We start from the raw sequence: 21,030 nt of genomic DNA on the forward strand, positions 1-21,030 counted from the left end.
CTCTTTATCTACTTTTAGGGCTTGTGTGAAAATCTGATGATGTTTTAGGTCATATTTATGCAGAAATATAGAAAATTCTAAAGGGTTCACAAACTTTCAAGCACCACTGTAATATGCCATGGAGAACACATTATTGTAAAGTCTATTATAAAACTGGGATGTGATCAGTAATAATCTTAAAAGACTGCACAATATAACCAGTACAATATAAACCTGGTTTAAGAACAGAATCTGTAGTAGTAGTAGTGAGCAGAAGTTCAAATCCCAACAAATGACAGGAAGCCACCTTAGCTGTATGCGTAGATTGAATTTTATAAAGCTGCCGTCATGCTCATGTTTCCATCCCATGAGTTTTCTGTTTGCATCCGTCATATTTGAAATATTTCTGGCTTCGCGAAGTGACACTTCATCGACAGTTTCTTTAACTCTGTTTCTTCCAGGATCCGGATGCCAGTTATGATTTCAATGACAACGACCCTGATCCTTTCCCCAGATACGACTCCACCAATGAGAACAAGTGAGTGACTTACCGTCATCATACACAGCTCAGAGTAGGATTAGCACTTGATAATCAAGAATTAGGACAACAGTACAAGGATCGCTGTTGCTGCACTCAGTTTGACGTCATCAGGGCTGGGAAAAGGAAAGCTGCACTTAAAGACAAATTTGTGTACGTGCTTTAGAAAGGTCTTTTATTGACGCTTGTGTAACAGGATTATGTTTGCATTTGCATTGAGTATATACTTGAGTGAGGTACAGGAGAATATAATCAAAGCAGATTACAATCAAGCCCAGATTTTGTGACTGGAGATGGACTCGTGCTCTATAAACCCTCTTTTATTGTATGTATCATTGCAATGTGGGATCCAGTTTGTCATATTTACACCATTAGGCTTTTAAATGAGGGGGTAACTGGAGTCAAAGCATCCACTTCAAACACACCGACGATATCAAATCAAATCAAATTTATTTGTATAGCGCTTTTAACAATAAACATTGTCGCAAAGCAGCTTTACAGAATTTGAACGACTTAAAACGAGCTAATTTTATCCCTAATCTATCCCCAATGAGCAAGCCTGTGGCGACGGTGGCAAGGAAAAACTCCCTCAGACGACATGAGGAAGAAACTTCGAGAGGAACCAGACTCAAAAGGGAACCCATCCTCATTTGGGCAACAACAGACAGCCTGACTATAATATTAACAGTTTTAACAGGTATAACCCTCAACTGTCCTCATGGGGCCGTCCTTCACAGGAGCGGTGCGATAAAACTCCGACCAGACACAGGGCACCAGGATGGATCAAGCAGATCCGAGGGGCAGAAGAGGCCAGCATCTCAATCCCAGGATCAACATGTAACTCAGAGGGACAGATTGGGGGGGGGGGGGGGGGAAGAGAGAGAGAAAGAAAACAGGTTGTTAGGTATGCCCTAAAAATGACAAGTATTAAATCTGTGTGGTAGGCTCGCAGAGACGAGAGTCTTTACATCAGGCATAACACACAACAATGGCATGTTAATATGGTAAAATATATCATGACCTGCTCTGGCTGGATGCTTGATTGGGTGATGGGAGCACACTCCTCAGCAATGATGAGATGCAGATGGGACCCTTAGGGCTGGCCAAGACAATTCAGTTACATTTCACCGGGTCTGGGACATGCGACAGAATGTCTGACGGCCGATTCCCTGCAGGCTACGATAGCCAGTCGAGGTCTCCACCCTCTCCACCAAAAGATTTCCTGTTGACTCCATGTAACTCAGAGGGACAGATTTGGGGTGGGGGGGGGGGAGGGAAAGAAAACACAGGTGGTTAGGTATGCTCAATGTCACCTGAATAAGTAGGAACAGTATACATATTGCACCGAGTACAAGCAGGGACTCCGGCAACTAACTATGACAGCATAACTAAAAGGAGAGAGCCAGAAGGTAACACAGGCATGAGGGAGCCCCGGGACATAAAGCAGCAGCCACTACACCGTCAACAAACTCGAGTGAGCAAGCGAGTGGGGACTGACAGCATCCATACATCCCAGTTTACCAAAACACTCTATGTCTGAGGACCCTCCAGATCTACTCCTTTACCTCATAAACACCATTAACAAAAGGCTTGACTAAACAGATATGTTTTCAGCCTAGACTTAAATGCTGAGACTGTGTCTGATTCCCGAACATTACTTGGAAGGCTGTTCCATAACAGTGGGGCTTTGTAAGAAAAGGCTCTGCCCCCTGATGTAGCCTTCACTATACGAGGTACCAGCAGATAGCCTGCACCTTTTGATCTAAGTAGGCGTGGCGGGTCATAGAGGAGCAGAAGTTCACTATGAATCACTATGAACTGATACTGACACCTTGGGCATTTGGAACAAAAGGTAGGTAGGCAACCTTCGATCTTAAAGATCATGGTATACGCGTTAATGTTTTAGTTCTGATGAGTCCGCATATGGCCAAACAGTCCAATTCTTGAACGGCAGCACTTGTTGCAGTGTTCACAAATAAATGCACCATCATTGACATCCAGATTCGTTAAAGGCTGCTTTCTTCTTGTCCTGTTCTCCTCCTTTCTCTGTATAAGGGCTTGTTCATATCTCTTTGCTCCCTGTGTCACCTTTTCTTTCCAAGATGAACGTTGTGTTGCACACTCCTCCCAGCTTTCTACATTCATATCAAACAATTTCATGTCACGCTTACAATTATCATGATATCGCAACAGCGGACGTCCTTGTTTCCTGGAGCCATCACGAGTTTCACTGAAAAGAACTGTCTTGGGAATACGACTATCATCCATCCTTTTGACGTTCCCAAGCCATCTCAACCATTTCTGCATTATTATAGTTCCCATGTGTGTTAACCCTGATCGCTTTAGTACCTCTGTATTGGGTATCTTGTCTTGCCATTTAACTTTTAACAGTTTTCGTAAGCATCTCATGTGAAAACTATTCAGCCTTTTAATGTTCCTAGCATACGTAGTCCATGTCTCTGAGCAGTACAGCAACGAAGAAAGAACGCAAGGTTCGTATATGCGAACCTTGACCTTGGTGGAGAGTTTATTTTCCCATGCTCGTTTCTTTAATAACCCAAAATTCATAACCGCTTTGCCAATTCGTTTTGAAATTTCATCGTTTAGATCTAAGTTCTTTGTTATTGTGGAACCAAGGTAGCAGAATTTATCGACACTGCTAAGCCTATTTCCATCTAAGGTAATTTCAGAATTTAATCCCGTAGATCCCTGATGCATTATCACAGTTTTCTTTAAACTTATCTTGAGTCCAAAACTCTTGCATGACTCTGAAAATCTGTCCAAAAGCCTTTGCAAGGATTCTTCACTGTGAGCAACTAGCGCCGCATCGTCGGCAAAGAGTTGTTCACGCACAGTCGATTCTCTCACTTTGGTCTTTGCTCTGAATCTAGAGATGTTAAACAGTCTGCCATCATGTCTTGTTCTGAGATAGATCCCTTCATCATTTCCTTGGAATGCATGCCTTATTAGGTAAGAAAAATATATGTTGAATAAAACAGGAGCTAGGACGCACCCTTGCTTTACTCCATTATTAACTGCGAATGATTTGAACAAAACAAATGCAGTGCAATACAGTAGGGATGTAATTGAGTATGAACAGATACGAGTATAGACATGAATAAGGGGTGCACAATTCCTTCTGGTTTAGACTTGCACTTTCATACAGGTAAGCAGTCTGATATATTAGAAATCAGTGGCGAACCGTTACTATTAGAACTCAGCCAAAATTTAGCCAAACACCATAAAAGCAACAGGGCAAAGGATTTTGCAAGGGATTAGCAGCAGGCAGCCAGGTCGCTCTGTTATGTGTAGCTGTCGACGTTGATTTTAAAAGTAACGAAGTAAATTACACAGGGAAATGAATACTTAAGCCTGAGTGAAAAATACTGTAGCGAGCGTGCATGAAAGAAGAGTCTGGAGACAGAAATCTTAGTTTCTCGGTTGTTAGCCTGTGCTACTTGCTATCAATAGATAGCACTGGCTTGACTGCTTTATTAGCATTCACTAACACTACTGATGAACACTACACTGGCTGGAAGGTGACTTTACTGCTGTGCTGACGGTGCTGACTTGTGGTTAAGCTCACGTTGGCCTTCGAGAAGGCCAAGGGTGATACATTTTTGGTCCCTCCCACTATAAATCAAAATCTGATTGGTAAATTCATCTGTCACTTCCTACATAAACATACACTGCCATGGCCTTCTGTCCCGGCAATGAAGTCCTAACCAATGAGTGAGCATCTCTAAACTCTCCTCAGCCTAGAGACAACAAACAAACAAACAAACAAACAAACAAAAATCTCATTGGATAACTCGATTTTAATGTTTTCAGGACAGTAACCCTTTCATTTCTGAAGCAAATTTGATAGAAAATGAGGCCAAATTAAAAGAGAATAATTATAATGAAATTATGAAAGAAAGAATGAAGGAAATTCAATGTAACATTTGAAATGCTGATATGTTTGGGCCTTCTCTGAAGGACTAGATGGCCTTGACGGTTCCCGTCTGCAAGAAATTCAAAGACCACATCTATTAACTTGAATGTGAGTCAATGTGCAATATATTTGGAGCATTTATTTATTCTTATTCATCCTTAGTAACTGCCTGGTCTGGGTCATAGTGGTTTGAAATTAAGCTATGACTTAATATTATAATAATAATAATAATAATAATAATAGCAGGGGGCAGCATGGTGGTGTAGTGGTTAGCGCTGTCGCCTCACAGCAAGAAGGTCCGGGTTCGAGCCCCGTGGCCGGCAAGGGCCTTTCTGTGCGGAGTTTGCATGTTCTCCCCGTGTCCACGTGGGTTTCCTCCGGGTGCTCCGGTTTCCCCCACAGTCCAAAGACATGCAGGTTAGGTTAACTGGTGACTCTAAATTGAGTGTGAATGGTTGTCTGTGTCTATGTGTCAGCCCTGTGATGACCTGGCGACTTGTCCAGGGTGTACCCCGCCTTTCGCCCGTAGTCAGCTGGGATAGGCTCCAGCTTGCCTGCGACCCTGTAGAACAGGATAAAGCGGCTAGAGATAATGAGATGAGATGAGACATATTTTGTGCACTACCTATCCTTGTGGATTATGGGATTCAAAAAAAATTGGTACTAGGTATTCACTACTGGGATTTCATTACAAAATGGCAGACCCCAATTTCAGAAAAAAAGAGAGATTTTCCAAATTATGGAACGTACCACCATGTAATGTAAAGCATTTGTTACATTCAAAGACTGAATACTTGGAGAAGTTGTTTATGAACCCACAGGATTATGGGTCCATTTCTGTAATGCAACTGTTTGAGCCACCAACATCATTCAGCAAGTGTAAAATGGCGAATGTTGAGCTGTTTGGGAATTATAGACTGAACTAAGTGGTAGAAAATAAAGGAAAATAATCATTATTCTCCCACACCAAAGAACAGTCCAGCTCCCACACAATGCGTCTGAATGACTCATACTGTGGTAGATAGAGGTCATGTGTGAACACACACACACACACACATAGGAGCACTGTTTTGTCAATAGACTTGAAGACTACTTCACTATAATTGGCTGTATTGTGGATCTGTCAATACTCCAATTAAGGATTAGACTCATTAATAATTAAACAGCTTCAGTTAGCATGTTTTTGCTCATTTCATTCTGGCTTAATGCTCATCTCATCTCATTATCTGTAGCCGCTTTATCCTGTTCTACAGGGTCGCAGGCGAGCTGGAGCCTATCCCAGCTGACTACGGGCGAAAGGCGGGGTACACCCTGGACAAGTCGCCAGGTCATCACAGGGCTGACACATAGACACAGACAACCATTCACACTCACATTCACACCTACGCTCAATTTAGAGTCACCAGTTAACCTAACCTGCATGTCTTTGGACTGTGGGGGAAACCGGAACACCCGGAGGAAACCCACACGGTGGCTTAATGCCATTAAGCATAAAAATAAGATTAAAATACTTTGAACAGGGCTTTGGTCAACACTTTATAAAACAGTAAGTATTATAGGATAAAGCACATATTTCAGATTCCTACTGTGAAAATCTATTTTTCAATAAATTCTGCTTTTCTGACCTGTGAATAAGGACATGTTGTGTAAAACACAACAGGGTGTGCTGTTTTAGAAAAAAAAAATCAGTGGCTAAGTGGTGTGATGCATGAACACTCTGAAGTTGATTATTTTCCTGTAACTGAGCTTTTTTTGTCTGTTATGTTTAATGTTGTGGAACATCCAAGAAAAAAAAGCCATACATCCTGAAGACTTTCCTGTAGCGGAAAACTTACTGACATTGTTGACTCCTCCCATAAATATTAGATAAAATTATATAAAAGGGCCACCATCATGTATATTTAACAGTTATTCCACGAAATCGAGTCATACATGAGCTGATAGCCGAGGAGGTGCGTAGCACCAAGTTGGCTATTAGCCATGTACAGTGTTGTAGTCAAGCCACTAAACTTCAAATCCCAGTCCAGTTTCGAGTCCCCAGTGTTCAAGTCCAAGTCAAGTCCAAGTCATTAAAAAAATTTCAAGTCGAGTCCACTATTGATCCGAGTCGAGTCCGAGAGCAAGGCTCCAACCGCACCATTTGACGGTGGCTGTTTTAGCGCCATTAACATTAGTTTGTTCCTGAACATGACATATGAACAGGTGAATGTGCTTCTCTTTATCAGGGAGTGTGAAGTATTCTGTCAGAGATGGTCGGGAGATGGATGTAAATGCAGAAGGTGTGTTTATTAATCCAAGTGAAGACAGGAAAACAATCCAGAATGGCAGGCAAAATTGTAAAACAGTGAAACAGGCAACAGGTCAAACAGGCTATCGTAGACATGGCAGAATCAAAGACGAGAAACAGGAAATCAGGGATCAGGAAACCAAACAAGGAAATAAGGCTCGAATGTATCAGCAACATAGCTCAATACTTCGCGAAGTAAGTGTGTTTTCACAGTTTTTATATTGCCACCCTGATTGCGCCTTAATCCTGTACAGGTGCGAGTCATTTACGGCGCAAGCATGCAAGAGTCCGGAGCGTGCCTGAGAGTCTACCTGATGTATGCGCCAAGGCGTGCAGGTGTGACACTCTTGCACGAAATTAGTACAAAATTAATGCAGATATAAATATCTTATGCCAAATTATTATGGCATGTTACAAAAAATAAAGAAAAAAAATCAGAGTCCTTGTCTCCAATTTACGAGTCCGAATGCAGTTAATGCACGAGTCCGAGTCCAAGTCATCAGTGCTCAAGCCTAAGTCAAGTCACGAGTCCTTAAAATTAGGGCACGAGTCGGACTCGAGTACTACAAGCCTGGCCATGTACAATGAGATTGAGTGGAATAACTGTTTTATTCTATCCACATTCACTGGATTTTGAGAAACAGAGCATTTTTATTTTTATTTTTATCAAATTCAATAAATAAAATCTTTATACAAAATGTCCGACAAAATCATTTCCGCTCAGAATGTAAACAAACCGGTGAAATGACAGGAGCAATTTGTGAAAAATGTGATAATAATAATTCTTGAAAAAAAAAAAGATATGTTCTTACCATCAAATAATTTTATTCCATTGTTTGCTGCTTTTTTTTGTATTTTGGGGGGTTTGTTTTCGAGTAGAGTTTTTATGTCGTCCTTGGTTGCTTCAGCAACACGCGCCGCCATTTTTTTCCTTTACTCACAGTATATGAGCTGATATCCTAGTAGTAGAGTAGCCAATCAGAGCGTGCAATTGCTCATATCCAGTGAATGTGGATAGAATAACAATGATTATACATTTTCATTCATTTATTAATAGGCTTAGAGTTATGTATCTGCCATACAGGTCCTTATGACTGAGCTGTAAATATAGACATGATAACATATTACATAATAAGAACACATTAATATTAGCATTAACCTGTGTTAATATTGTGCCTTTTAGTCAGAAAGAGTCAGAGATTCTGTTATAGAAAACTAATCAGCACCTTCTGACCAATCAGATTTGAGAATTCAGAGGGACTGTGGTATAACAGAATAGTGTGTAGTGTGGATTGGGGAAAAATGTGAATTCTATATTTATTTATTTTTTTTTAAATGTATAAAATCAGCCATGGTTATATTAAGATAGAGTCTTTCCATTTTTGTTCCTCAGACATGGAACGAGGTGTGCAGGTGAAATAGCAATGCAAGCAGACAACAACAAATGTGGCGTCGGAGTGGCGTACAACTCAAAGGTCGGAGGTGAGAGATCAGAATCTTGTCGTTTATTTAGAAGCAAAAGACACTGTGTGCCAGAGGAAGAAGTGTGTACATTGTTTTAAACATCTCACTGAATCAATGAGTGCCTTAACCATTCTGAAATAACTCAATCTGTCATGTTTAGATTTGCGATTTTGGTACTTTCATGCCTATTAGACCATTTCCTGAGTCTGCATCTGAGTTGTATGCATACCTTTGAGTTCATTTGTTCTTTGGTCTTGTTTGGTTTCGTGCCAACCATAATGAAACAAACCAAAATTTATTCGGCTCATCAAACTTTGTCATTCCTTGTTCAGAAACATGGCAACAGAAAAAGGCAAATGGACGAAAAAAAAATCAACTGAGCATGATGATTAGTCCATTGTGTGGAACCAAACCAAACAGCAAATGAACCAAAACAATCAATTAACACTGATTCAGCTTTGGCAAATGGACTATTTTGATTAAAAGTAGCTGTGAGCCTTCAAAGGCAGGAGGTTTCTGTATTGTGATCACTACAACTCTCATCCAAATTACCACATAATTGGAATTTTCTACACCAATTAAAATGTTATAGGTTCATTTGGGTCTCTAGCCCTTATGAAATATTTTACATTACATTATTGGTATTTAGCAGATGCTCTAATCCAGAGTGACGTACAACGTACCCAGCGCAGCTTAGGGAGCAGTTGGGGGTTAGGTGCCTTGCTCAAGGGCACTTTAGCCATTTGTGCTGGTCCAGGGAATCAAACCAGCAACCTTTTGGTCCCAAAGCTTCTTTTCAAACCATTAGGCCATGGTTTCCCCCATTTTAGCTAAGGTTTGACCAAAATTAACCCAAACCTTAATCAAAATTAGACCTAATGTTGGCTTGGTCTGTTGACCAAAATTAGACCTTAAAAATAAGGCGAAATGTTTAAATGAGCTTGACCAAAATTTGGTTTAAATTTTAGTTGAGTCCTTAGGCAAATTTTGGTTTAAAGTTTGGATAAATTTTGGTTGAGTTTTGGCAAAATTTTGCCAAAAAAATTAGAAATTTTTCAAGCTTAAGCATCCTCCAACTCTGGACTTGTAATTATTCACCTCAGATTGAAGAATTCTCTTACCAAAATTTGGTCAAGGGATTGCTTTTCATTCCTGAGAGTATAAACAAGACCAAAATTTGGTCATAAACCAAATTTGGCCTTGGGACACAAGCAAAAATTTTGTTATAGCTTAATTTTGTACTAATTTTGATTAAAGAACAGGGAATAAGCCAAATTTAGGTCTAATTTTGACTAAAATTTGGTTTATTCAAGCCAAATTATTTTGTATTGGATACTATTATATTTCATATATTCAAATGAACTCTTTATGCCAACAAACACAACTGAAAATTCTTGCAGATTATTATTTTTAAAAAAATTATTTATTTATTTTACGGTTCCATCATGTTCCCATTCCCGACCTCATTTTGATCCTCAGGTATCCGAATGTTGGATGGAATTGTGACTGATGCCATTGAGGCAAGCTCTATAGGGTTCAACCCCAACCACGTTGATATCTACAGTGCCAGCTGGGGGCCGAATGATGATGGAAAAACAGTCGAGGGGCCGGGCCGTCTGGCACAGAAAGCCTTTGAGTATGGCATCCAGAAGGTGAGAAACCTTACTTTTGTATGTTGAGAGAAAAAGACTGACACTCAAATTAAACTGATTCCTTTGACTCGGTGTCTTCAGGGCCGTGGTGGAAAGGGCTCCATCTTTGTTTGGGCATCAGGTAATGGTGGGCGTCAGGGTGATAACTGTGACTGTGATGGCTACACGGACAGCATTTTCACCATCTCGATCAGCAGTGCGTCACAGCAGGGCCTCTCACCCTGGTACGCTGAGAAATGTTCATCCACCCTCGCCACTGCCTACAGCAGTGGAGACTACACTGACCAGAGGATTGTGAGTCATTTAAACACATACACTTAGCATCCTGGACTCAGATTAGCCTGATAGCACTCTTAGTCTGTAACCGGGTGAACTAGGATCAGGATGCATTTATTGTTAGAGAGTTCAAAGCACTTCTGGACAAAAGGTGTCTGCCAAATACCATCATTGTAAATGTAAATGTTCTCTTGATTATTGACCCAACCTTTAGAAACTACCAGTTGCCCCAATTTAAGTTTCTTATCCAGTAACAGCTTGACATACAAAATGTAGCTAACCACCTACGTATGTAGTGTTAGAGCTGGGAATACATTTGCAATGTTCCTCTTTGGTGCTTGGTTGTCCAATAAATAATTAATCTATGTACATATATATCTGCATGCCCTCAACCAATTCTCTCATTCATCCTGTTGCAGACTAGCGCTGACCTTCACAACGAATGCACAGAGACACACACTGGAACATCTGCTTCTGCTCCACTGGCAGCTGGGATATTCGCTCTGGCATTAGAACAGAAGTATGTACAGATGTTATCATCACAATACTTACAGTATATACAGTGCATACGAAACACACTTACATCGACACCCAGCATTATTCCAAAGTATAACCCGTAACCTGCTTGCTAAAGTTCTGCCAATTACTATAATAAGGAAGAAATAAAATATGATGCTGGTATAGGAAAATAATCAACGACTAGGTAGTGTGATCAGAGATGTCCACAAGCGCCGGCGACCGGTGGTTTTCTCCGCCTACACAGACGGTCTGTGCCGGCTATTCGATTTCAGAAAAAACAACAACTTGCCTTTCAATGTTCAAGTGATTTATATTGTCTCTGCTGCCCATAATTTGCCGCAAATCCAATTATTCCACCATGAAACTGTCTTCGATTTGAGTCTAGCATGACTGGAAGCGACACCATATTTGTTGATCGATTCTCGTGCTCAATTGGCTGAGCCAGACCACATGACCATGCCGTAGCATATGTAGTTATGTTACAGAGCCAGGCAGCGTACTACAGAGGGGAACTGGGAAAGCCAAGCACACACACACACACACATCTGGAGGGAAATTTCATACATATTTTGCAGGTATTTTACAGGGAATTGGTTAGTAATTTATTAGCTGAGAATGCACCAGAAGGTGTAAATTTCAAAATTTTCTGGGGGAGCATGTCCCTAGACCCCCCTAGCATTAATGTGACAAATTCCAAACCCGTCTACTACTTTTTTTTTTTTTTTAGATTTTCTGGAGAACCCTGTGTGATGATACTGTGAACCAAAACTACACCAAAGTTGATTCATTTTTTAACCACAGAACATCCTGAAGTGTTATACTGTTCTTATACCACAACAATTTGCTAACGTTAACAGTAGTTTATTTATTATAAAATGTCACGTCATTATGACAGCATATTAGGGCAATTGTATAAATGCCGTACATTTATGAGGAAAAAAAACTTGCTGAGATTATAGAGTCATAAATTTGCGAGGAAAAAAATATTCAGAAATTTCGAGATTAAAAAGTTAGAAATTGCAACAAAATTTACAAGAAAGAAACTCAGAAATTTCAAGATTCAAAAGTTGGAGTTATTGGAAATGCAGTCTTTCCTCGTCAGTCATAAAAGAAAACAAATGCTAAGAAATTTCCCAGAATGCATTGTAGCCAGGAAGCTGGAAAGCATGAGAAGTTTTTTTTTTTCTCCTCGTACATTTGTGACTTCTTAATCTCGGATATTCTGAGGGGTTTTTTTTCTTAAAAGATCCCTTCCTCCCACCACCTCAACTCTGTTTTTTTAACCTACAATGGCCCTAATACACCATCATATGCCATACTTTTTTGGGGGGTATTTTATACATGTTACATTTAATGTTGTGGAACATCCATGGAAGAAGATAAGTTAGAACCTGATATCACTTATGTTCTAACAGCTATAAACAGTCATTTCGTCACAAGCCTCTGGTTTTTTTTTTCATTTTGCTGAAGTTCATTAGAATTAAACTGCACAAAAACTAACAAAGATGCAAATTTATCGAGAAAATGCAAAGCTCTCTTTTAGGAAAACTTTCCCCAAGTCTGAAAACTTACAGTTACAGCTTTACCTCTGACCCTTACAAAGCCCTGACACTGAAGACTCCTTCCATAAACGCAAAATAGATGTCTCCTCATGGAAAAATCAATGTTACAGCGCCCTCTTGTGGCTTAGGACCCCATATAACTGCTTATATCACTTATAATTAGGAATAGCTAGTTCTCATATTGGATAGCTAGAATCATACAGATACTCAACACATAGTCAAGCAAGCATAGTTAATGTAGTCCTTTAAACTGTTTACTAACATTAGATTAGTTCTAGGGTTGCAATTTGGTAGGGTTATTAGGTTTAACAAAATCTTTGTGCATTCTGAATGTCTATAGTCTTGATCTAACATGGAGGGACCTGCAGCATTTGGTGGTTTGGACGTCTGAGTTCGACCCTCTAGCGAATAACCCTGGGTGGAAGAGGAACGGCGCTGGTCTTATGGTGAACAGTCGCTTCGGATTCGGCTTGCTCAACGCTAAAGCTCTGGTAGACCTGGCCGATCCTAAAGTGTGGAAGCACGTGCCTGAGAAGAAGCAATGCATCGTGAGAGATGATACCTTCCAGCCCAGGTACAGGACTTTCGTCCACTGGCAATATTTTTTTCTTCTGATTGAGATTATCAGCTCATCAGAAGAGTGACAGTATTATACAGTATATTATTGCTACCTAAAGGTGCTGTAACAATTTTATAGCCTATAGTTTAATCCTAAAAGATAAGACGCAATATTTATCATCACCATATCTACTATCATGGTACATACAGAACGTACTCCATAATATCATTGATTTCTGCTCTGTTCCAGGCCTCTGAAGGCCGCAGGGGAGATCAGTATTGAGATCCCCACTAAGGCATGCACTGGCCAGACAAACGCTATTGTCTCATTAGAGCATGTGCAGGTCGAGGCCAGCATTGAGTACACCAGGAGAGGAGACCTCCACATTACGCTCACCTCTCCATCAGGTGAGATACAGTATATATGTACCCTCACACTTAGAACACACACTGATACTGTGCATGTTCATGGCTCTAGTCCAGATCTACGACACAATACTGTATAATATTGTGTGTGTCTATACAGGCACTACAACAGTGCTCTTGGCTGAGAGGGAGAGGGACACTTCCTCTAATGGCTTCAGGAACTGGGCCTTCATGTCTGTGCACACCTGGGGAGAGAACCCTACCGGCACCTGGACCCTGAAGATCACTGATACGGTAAATGGCAAGACGTCCATCTTTCTTAAGTGGGGTTTCCATCCATCTGTGTAATATGAGCATTATGAATTTTCTTAGAAACAACCTGAATGAACCAGACTGAGGCTGAAAAACTTGATATATAGATATATAACAATAAAATTGAAGGATTTTTTTTGTTAATAAATGTAGTAAATGTGAACCTTTAATAATCATAGAACACAATAATCATTACATGACATTGACCTTTTTGTATGTACACAATGTTTAAAGGTGCAGTATGCATTTTTTTAGTTGTTTCCAGACATATAGTATCTCATTTCATCTCATTATCTCTAGCCGCTTTATCCTTCTACAGGGTCGCAGGCAAGCTGGAGCCTATCCCAGCTGACTACGGGCGAAAGGCGGGGTACACCCTGGACAAGTCGCCAGGTCATCACAGGGCTGACACATAGACACAGACAACCATTCACACTCACACCTACGGTCAATTTAGAGTCACCAGTTAACCTAACCTGCATGTCTTTGGACTGTGGGGGAAACCGGAGCACCCGGAGGAAACCCACGCGGACACGGGGAGAACATGCAAACTCCACACAGAAAGGCCCTCGCCGGACCCGGGGTTCGAACCCAGGACCTTCTTGCTGTGAGGCGACAGCGCTAACCACTACACCACCGTGCCGCCCACATATAGTATTAATGATTTAATTTTAAAAATATGTTCACAGTGATTTACAATATTGCCATGTAATTAATCTTGATCTTGTCTTTTGTTTAGGCTTCTGTTTACTTTTTTTTTTTCTGGCCCAGAAATAGGCTCCACTGACGCTTAGCTACTCCAATATAACATACTGTATATACATTTCCTATATCAATATTTTCCGTTTATATTCATTTTTTATTCTCACTTTCTCTCCAGTCAGGGCGGATGGAGAATGAGGGGCAGATCTTAAGCTGGAAGCTGATTCTGCACGGAACCTATGAAAAGCCGGAGCACATGAAAAAGCCCAGAGTGTACACTTCCTACAATGCTGTGCAGAACGACCGCAGGGGAGTGGAACACATGGAGGACATGATGGAGGTAAGAGCAATGTACAGTACACACTTTCTGCTTGTCTGTAAGCATTTCTTTTCGAGTAACTGTGTGTCACTGCATTTGTTCTATACTCACCGGCCACTTTAATAGGAACTTGTTCTTGATTATAAGATTCCTGGTTTTGGCTGCAGAAATGGAACCCAGTGTGTTCTTCTGCTGTTGCATGCTGAGATGCTTTTCTGCTTACCATGGTTGTAAAGAGTTGCTATGAGTCGCTATATCCTTCCTGGAAAAAAAAAAAACTCAAACCAATCTGGCCATTTTCCTCTGAGCTCTCTTATCAACAAGGCGTTTGTTTCCACCCGCAGAACTGTCCCTCACTCACTCAATGTTTTTTTTTGTTTTTCGCACCATTATGTGTAAACTCCAGTGACTGCTGTGTGTGAAAACCCCAGGAGATCAGCAGTTTCTGAAATACTCAAACCAGTCCATCTGGCTCAAACCAACACCCATGGCACAGTGAAAGTCACATTTTGAGATCAAAATTTTCCCATTCTGATGTTTGAACATTGTGAACATTAACCGAAGCTCTTGATTTGTATCTGCATGATTTTATTTATGCATTGTGCTGCTGTCAAGGGATTGGCTGATTAGATAACTGCATAAAACAGCAGGTGGATGGGTGTGCCTAATAAATTGGCCAACGAGTGTATTTACTAATTGTTTAAAGGTGCAGTTTGTAATTTTGTAGTTGTTTCTCGACCTGTACGGATCATATTATTTCAAAGATAACTTTGAAAAATTGGGGTTTGCATAATTTCTGTGCAGTAGATATTGCTACTTTCTTTGTTACAAGCTTCTATTTATATTTTTCTGGCCCAGAAATGAGCTCCATTCCAGCTATTATCAAGCTTCTTAGCCTTGTCTCTTTTTTCTCTAACAGGTGAAGAATGAGGCAAATCTAGTTCTAATAGAGAGGGTAAAATTTGTTCAGTGCCCAAGGGAATTGCTTGGCAACTGAAATTCCAAACTGCTCCTTTAAATTCCTGCAAAGTTTGAATGTGCTCCTTTCAGACATGTTCTTTTGTTATTTGTTAAAATCAAATATTACATTGTATATTCATTATAGGAGCCCGCCATCTCGCCCAACAAACCTGAGAAGCCCCAAACACCAGCTAAAGTCACTTCTTCCACTCCTGACTCTGCTTTTGGCCCAGAAGAAAAGCCTACTTTATCCCAGATTTCATCCTCCCCCAATTTAGCGCTGCTCCACCTCCTCCAGTCAGCTTTTAACAGGCAGACGCCAGCCATCTATCCTCACTCCATGGCTTCCCTCGGCCGAGCCGAAACCCGAGACAGGATCCCCAAGCAGAAGTTGCTCGAAGCCATGGACTGGCTCAAACAGGACACAGTTCCTGAGAGCAACCTGTACAACGACTACAGCGACAATTTCTATAGAGCACAAGCTTATCGGCACAGAGACGACCGGCTGATGCAGGCTCTCTTCGACATTCTTGAACAGCAACAGCAGTGAGGTGATGGAGAGGGGAAAGAAAGGTTGGGGGAAGGTCAGAGAAGTAGGTACGGGGTAAAAAAAAGAGAAAAAAAGAGGTAGTGAGATAATATAAAGGAGAATGATGCATCATGTGAACAGGGAGGATTTGTAGTGGCAGGAAGTGAGAAGAAGCATATGGATAAGTGGATGAGAGCCAGGCACAGAACGAGAGATTCACTCTTACACACACGGTTGTAGTTTCGGTCACCACTCTTCCTCGTCTATAAATCATTCTAAGGCCTGTTTCTGTTTTGTATACCTTAGTCCCATCTACTGTGCTGTGCACATGACTGGTTCTCATTCCTCATCAGATATTGCCACATTCACATCAACGCAGAAAAATATGAAAACTTCATCTAAAAATTCTTAAAATTTAAATAATATTGTATATTTTATGACACGTATAGTGACTTGCATACGTATTCACCCCCCTCTTGACCATTTCCACATTTTATAATACAAAGTACAAAGTGAAACTCAGCCTGATGCTGCCACCACCATGCTTCACTCTAGGGATGTTTTCCAGGGTGATGGGCAGTGTTGTGCCATGATAGCACTTTTTTCCCCAAGGCCAAAAATTTATATTTTGGCCTCATCAGGCCAGAATACTATTTTCCATTTTTGCAGAGACTCCAAAATGCCTTCTGGCAAACTCCAAATAGGATTTCACATGGCTTGCCACTCTTCCATAAAACCCAGCTTTCATGCATGTCCGGGTTATGGTTGCCATGTGAATAGCTGACATTTAGTAAATGGTCTCAACTATGGTACAGTCATGGTTGTGTCCTATACTTTCCATTTTTAAAAATATATTTAAGGGTGCTCTGCAGAATGCTTGAGATATTTTTATAACAAAACCCTGATTGATACTTTTCCGGAACTTTCGCTAAGACTTGTTTCGATAGCTCTTTGGTCTTCATGATGCTGTTTGTCTAGGTACGTTCTCTAATAAACTCTGGCACCATCCAGGAACAGGTGTATTTATATTGAGAGCTCATGACAATTGCACTAATTAAGTGTCTTCTGATGGCAACAGGGGTTTTCTTCCTTCCCAGTTTGGTCTTGCCAATTTTTGACCTGCTAGCTAACACTAACACTCCCCTGTAACACAGCAGCTACCAGTTGAGGATAGTGGGGCAAAAACGTGCTTCCTTTATGCCATCTGAAGCCAAACTCCATCCCTGTGTCAGAAATCGCTCCCTACTCACAATATAGGGCACTATATAGTGGGGACACCATTTTGTAGTGCTGTCTGAAACCTTAGTGAGGATTATTTACACCCTATATAGTGTACTCAAAAGTATCCCACAATGCATCACAAAAAGCAGTGTACAACCAATGGTCACTAACCAAAGCGATATATCCCATCATGCATTGCGGTCGCACTGAAAGAAATCAAATTTACAGTCTCAAATTTGATTTAATAAAAGGCAGCGGCAAAGAAGAAAGTATTCATCCTTGATTTAAAAAAACCTGAAAGATGCATATACTTTTGTATTAATTAATGTAGGAAATACGCTCAGTATAATATGGATTTATCACAAAAATACATGTATGTATTTATTATTTTGAAAACCCACCAGCCGACTTATCTGGCACGTTTTAATTGTGCGACAGTAGTGATGTAAATACCAGTGCAATGGACTAGTGTCTGAAAGCTTTTTTTTTTCATTTTACCAATGAGCTCACTATATAGTCCTCTATATAGTAATTCCCTATATAGGGAGTAGTGAACAAGTGAGCGATTTTGGACACAGGGCATATCTTTTCAAACTGTTCATGCTGCATGACAGGGCAACCTAACACACTCAGAGAAAAGAGCTATCTACCCTCTTCTGCATACATGAGCTCGCAGATGCGGGCATGTGATAGGACGAGAGAGTAATACAATCCTTCCTACCCTGACAGCATGGCAAATTTTGCTCTCTAGAGTCCTGGCTGTGGCGTTGAACTCAACTCAAGAGCCCCCAACAATAGTGTGAACGCTTTTCTGTTGGACCAATCAGGAGCCTCTGACGGTAACTGGTTATAAGAGAACTATGAGTAATTTCAGGGTTTCACAACATCGGGGGTGAATACTTATGCACTTGTATCGTTTACATTTCTTATTTTTTCAACGTGACAAGGTGAAAACCCTAACCCAGAGTAATTCCGACACGACGTGAATGTGGTAATTGCCTACAGCTGAATGTATGGTGCTCCTTGAACATGCCGTTTTACTTCCTGTCATGTGACCTGTGACCATGTCCCTTCGCCTTTCGCATTCCGGGCCTTCTCTGCCCTATCGCTGCTTACATTATGCTGCTTTCACTGCCACTTCCACTTTTTGCATGTGCTACTTCAGTGAAATATTTTCTTTAGAACCGAATGATATAGTATTCTATTTAATATACAAAAGTGATTATAAAGTTGTGTTGTAAATCTATTCAGCCTCTCTTACGTTCATCTGTTACGAAATGTGATTAAGGAAAAAATACATTAAAGCCTACACAGATATGCATATACAGTACTGTGAAAAAGTCTTAGGCACGCTATACAGTGCTCAGCGTAAATGAGTGCACCCCCTGTGAAAAGTAACATTTTAAACAATATCTCAATGAACACAAACAATTTCCAAAATGTTGACAAGACAAAGTTTAATATAACATCTCTTTAACTTATAATATGAAAGTAAGGTTAATAATATAAACTTAGATTACATTTTTTCAGTTTTACTCAAATTAGGGTGGTGCAAAAATGAGTACACCCCACAACAAAAACTACTACATCTAGTACTTTGTATGGCCTCCATGATTTTTAATGACAGCACCAAGTCTTCTAGGCATGGAATGAACAAGTTGGCGACATTTTGCAACATCAATCTTTTTCCATTCTTCAACAATGACCTCTTTTAGTGACTGGATGCTGGATGGAGAGCGATGCTCAACTTGTCTCTTCAGAATTCCCCATACGGTAGGTGTTCAATTGGGTTCAGATCAGGAGACATACTTGGCCACTGAATCACTTTCACCCTGTTCTTCTTCAGAAATCCAACAGTGGCCTTAGATGTGTGTTTAGTCATGTTGGAAAAGTGCACGACGACCAAGGGCACAGAGTGATGGTACTGTAGCATCTTGTCTTTCAGTATAGAGCAATACATCTGTGAATTCATGATGCCATCAATGAAATGCAGCTCCCCGACACCAGCAGCACTCATGCAGCCCCACATAAGGACACTGCCACCACCATGTTTCACTGTAGGCACCATGCATTTTTCTTTGTATTCCTCACCTTTGTGACACCATACAGTTTTGAAGCCATCAGTTCCAAAAACATTTATCTTGGTCTCATCAATCCAGAGTATAGAGTCCCAGTAGTCTTCATCTTTGTCAGCATGGGCCCTGGCAAACTCTAGGTGGGCTTTTTTGTGCCTGGGCTTTAGGAGAGGCTTCTTTCATGGATGGCATCCATGCATGCCATTCCTCTGCAGTGTACGCCATATTGTGTCACGGGAAATAGTCACCCCAGTTTGGCTTTCTACTTCTTTAGATAACTGCAGTGAACTTGCATGCTGATTTTCTTCAACCCTTCTCATCAGAAGACGCTCCTGTCGAGGTGTTAACTTCCGTGGACGATCTGGACGTCTCTGTGAGATGGTTGCAGTTCCATCTTTCTTAAATTTTTGTACCACTTTTGCTACAGTATTCTGACTGATAAGTAAAGCTTTGCTGATCTTCTTGTAGCCTTCACCTTTGTGGTGGAAAGAAATTATTTTCTTTGGGGAATTCTGAAGAGATAAGTTGAGCATCGCTCTCCATCCAGCATCCAGTCACTAAAAGAGGTCATTGTTGAAGAATGGAAAAAGATTGATGTTGCAAAATGTCGCCAACGTGTTCATTCCATGCCTAGAAGACTTGGTGCTGTCATTAAAAATCATGGAGGCCATACAAAGTACTAGATGTAGTAGTTTTTGTTGTGGGGTGTACTCATTTTTGCACCACACTAATTTGAGTAAAACTGAAAAAATGTGAAATCTAAGTTATATTATTAACCTTGGGACGGCACGGTGGTGTAGTGCTTAGCGCTGTCGCCTCACAGCAAGAAGGTCCGGGTTCGAGCCCCGTGGCCAGCGAGGACCTTTCTGTGCGGAGTTTGCATGTTCTCCCCGTGTCCGCGTGGGTTTCCTCCGGGTGCTCCGGTTTCCCCCACAGTCCAAAGACATGCAGGTTAGGTTAACTGGTGACTCTAAATTGACCGTAGGTGTGAATGTGAGTGTGAATGGTTGTCTGTGTCTATGTGTCAGCCCTGTGATGACCTGGCGACTTGTCCAGGGTGTACCCCGCCTTTCACCCGTAGTCAGCTGGGATAGGCTCCAGCTTGCCTGCGACCCTGTAGAAGGATAAAGCGGCTAGAGATAATGAGATGAGATTATTAACCTTACTTTCACGTTATAAGTTAAACAGATGTTATATTCAACTTTGTCTTGTCAACATTTTGGAAATTGTGTTCATTGAGATATTGTTTAAAATGTTATATATATATATATATATATATATATATATATATATATATATATATATATATATATATATATTCCATACAAACTTTGTTGTAGCTTTCTATTTTATGACTTCTACATTATCGAGTTAGGACAAAAACATTTTAGAGTTCCAAACATTCATATTTTTTCCAGCACAAAATTAAATGTTACATAAAAAACGGTTTGCATCTGAGCAGGATATTACATAAGCGACCACTTTTCAGATTTAAAAACAAAACATAATGAAGGCTACTGGGTTTGGGGGCAAAATTTTGCAGCACATGAAGAACTGTGGCTGGTTCTGGAAGATGCTCAGTAAAACCTACAGCTCATTTCCTTATAAAACTGCACTCATTGTACCTCAGACTACTTTTTTTTTTAAAGCAAAGGGTCATCTCACGCCAAATATTGATTTTGTTTCATTTATTATGGCTTACTGCTTATAGTATTTTTTTTTTTTAATGTTGAAACATTTCATTTCATTATTTTTGAAGTCATTTTTTGGTTTCCAG

General features: G+C 40.5%; 1 protein-coding gene across 1 annotated transcript in view; it reads left to right on the forward strand.

Moving 5' to 3' along the window:
• Positions 1–17,422, forward strand: part of pcsk1 (proprotein convertase subtilisin/kexin type 1) — a 33,332-nt gene extending 15,910 nt beyond the window's left edge. The window contains exons 5-14 of the mRNA XM_060934985.1: positions 441–517; positions 8,132–8,220; positions 9,682–9,854; positions 9,936–10,148; positions 10,550–10,650; positions 12,552–12,785; positions 13,020–13,177; positions 13,296–13,429; positions 14,328–14,489; positions 15,574–17,422. Of these exons, the coding sequence (XP_060790968.1) occupies positions 441–517; positions 8,132–8,220; positions 9,682–9,854; positions 9,936–10,148; positions 10,550–10,650; positions 12,552–12,785; positions 13,020–13,177; positions 13,296–13,429; positions 14,328–14,489; positions 15,574–15,978 (1,746 nt within the window). The 3' untranslated portion in view covers positions 15,979–17,422. The remainder of the gene's footprint in view (positions 1–440; positions 518–8,131; positions 8,221–9,681; positions 9,855–9,935; positions 10,149–10,549; positions 10,651–12,551; positions 12,786–13,019; positions 13,178–13,295; positions 13,430–14,327; positions 14,490–15,573) is intronic.
• Positions 17,423–21,030: the final 3,608 nt, after the last annotated feature.

This window comes from Neoarius graeffei, chromosome 12 (assembly GCF_027579695.1).
Source record: "Neoarius graeffei isolate fNeoGra1 chromosome 12, fNeoGra1.pri, whole genome shotgun sequence".
NCBI classification, from domain to species: domain Eukaryota; kingdom Metazoa; phylum Chordata; class Actinopteri; order Siluriformes; family Ariidae; genus Neoarius; species Neoarius graeffei.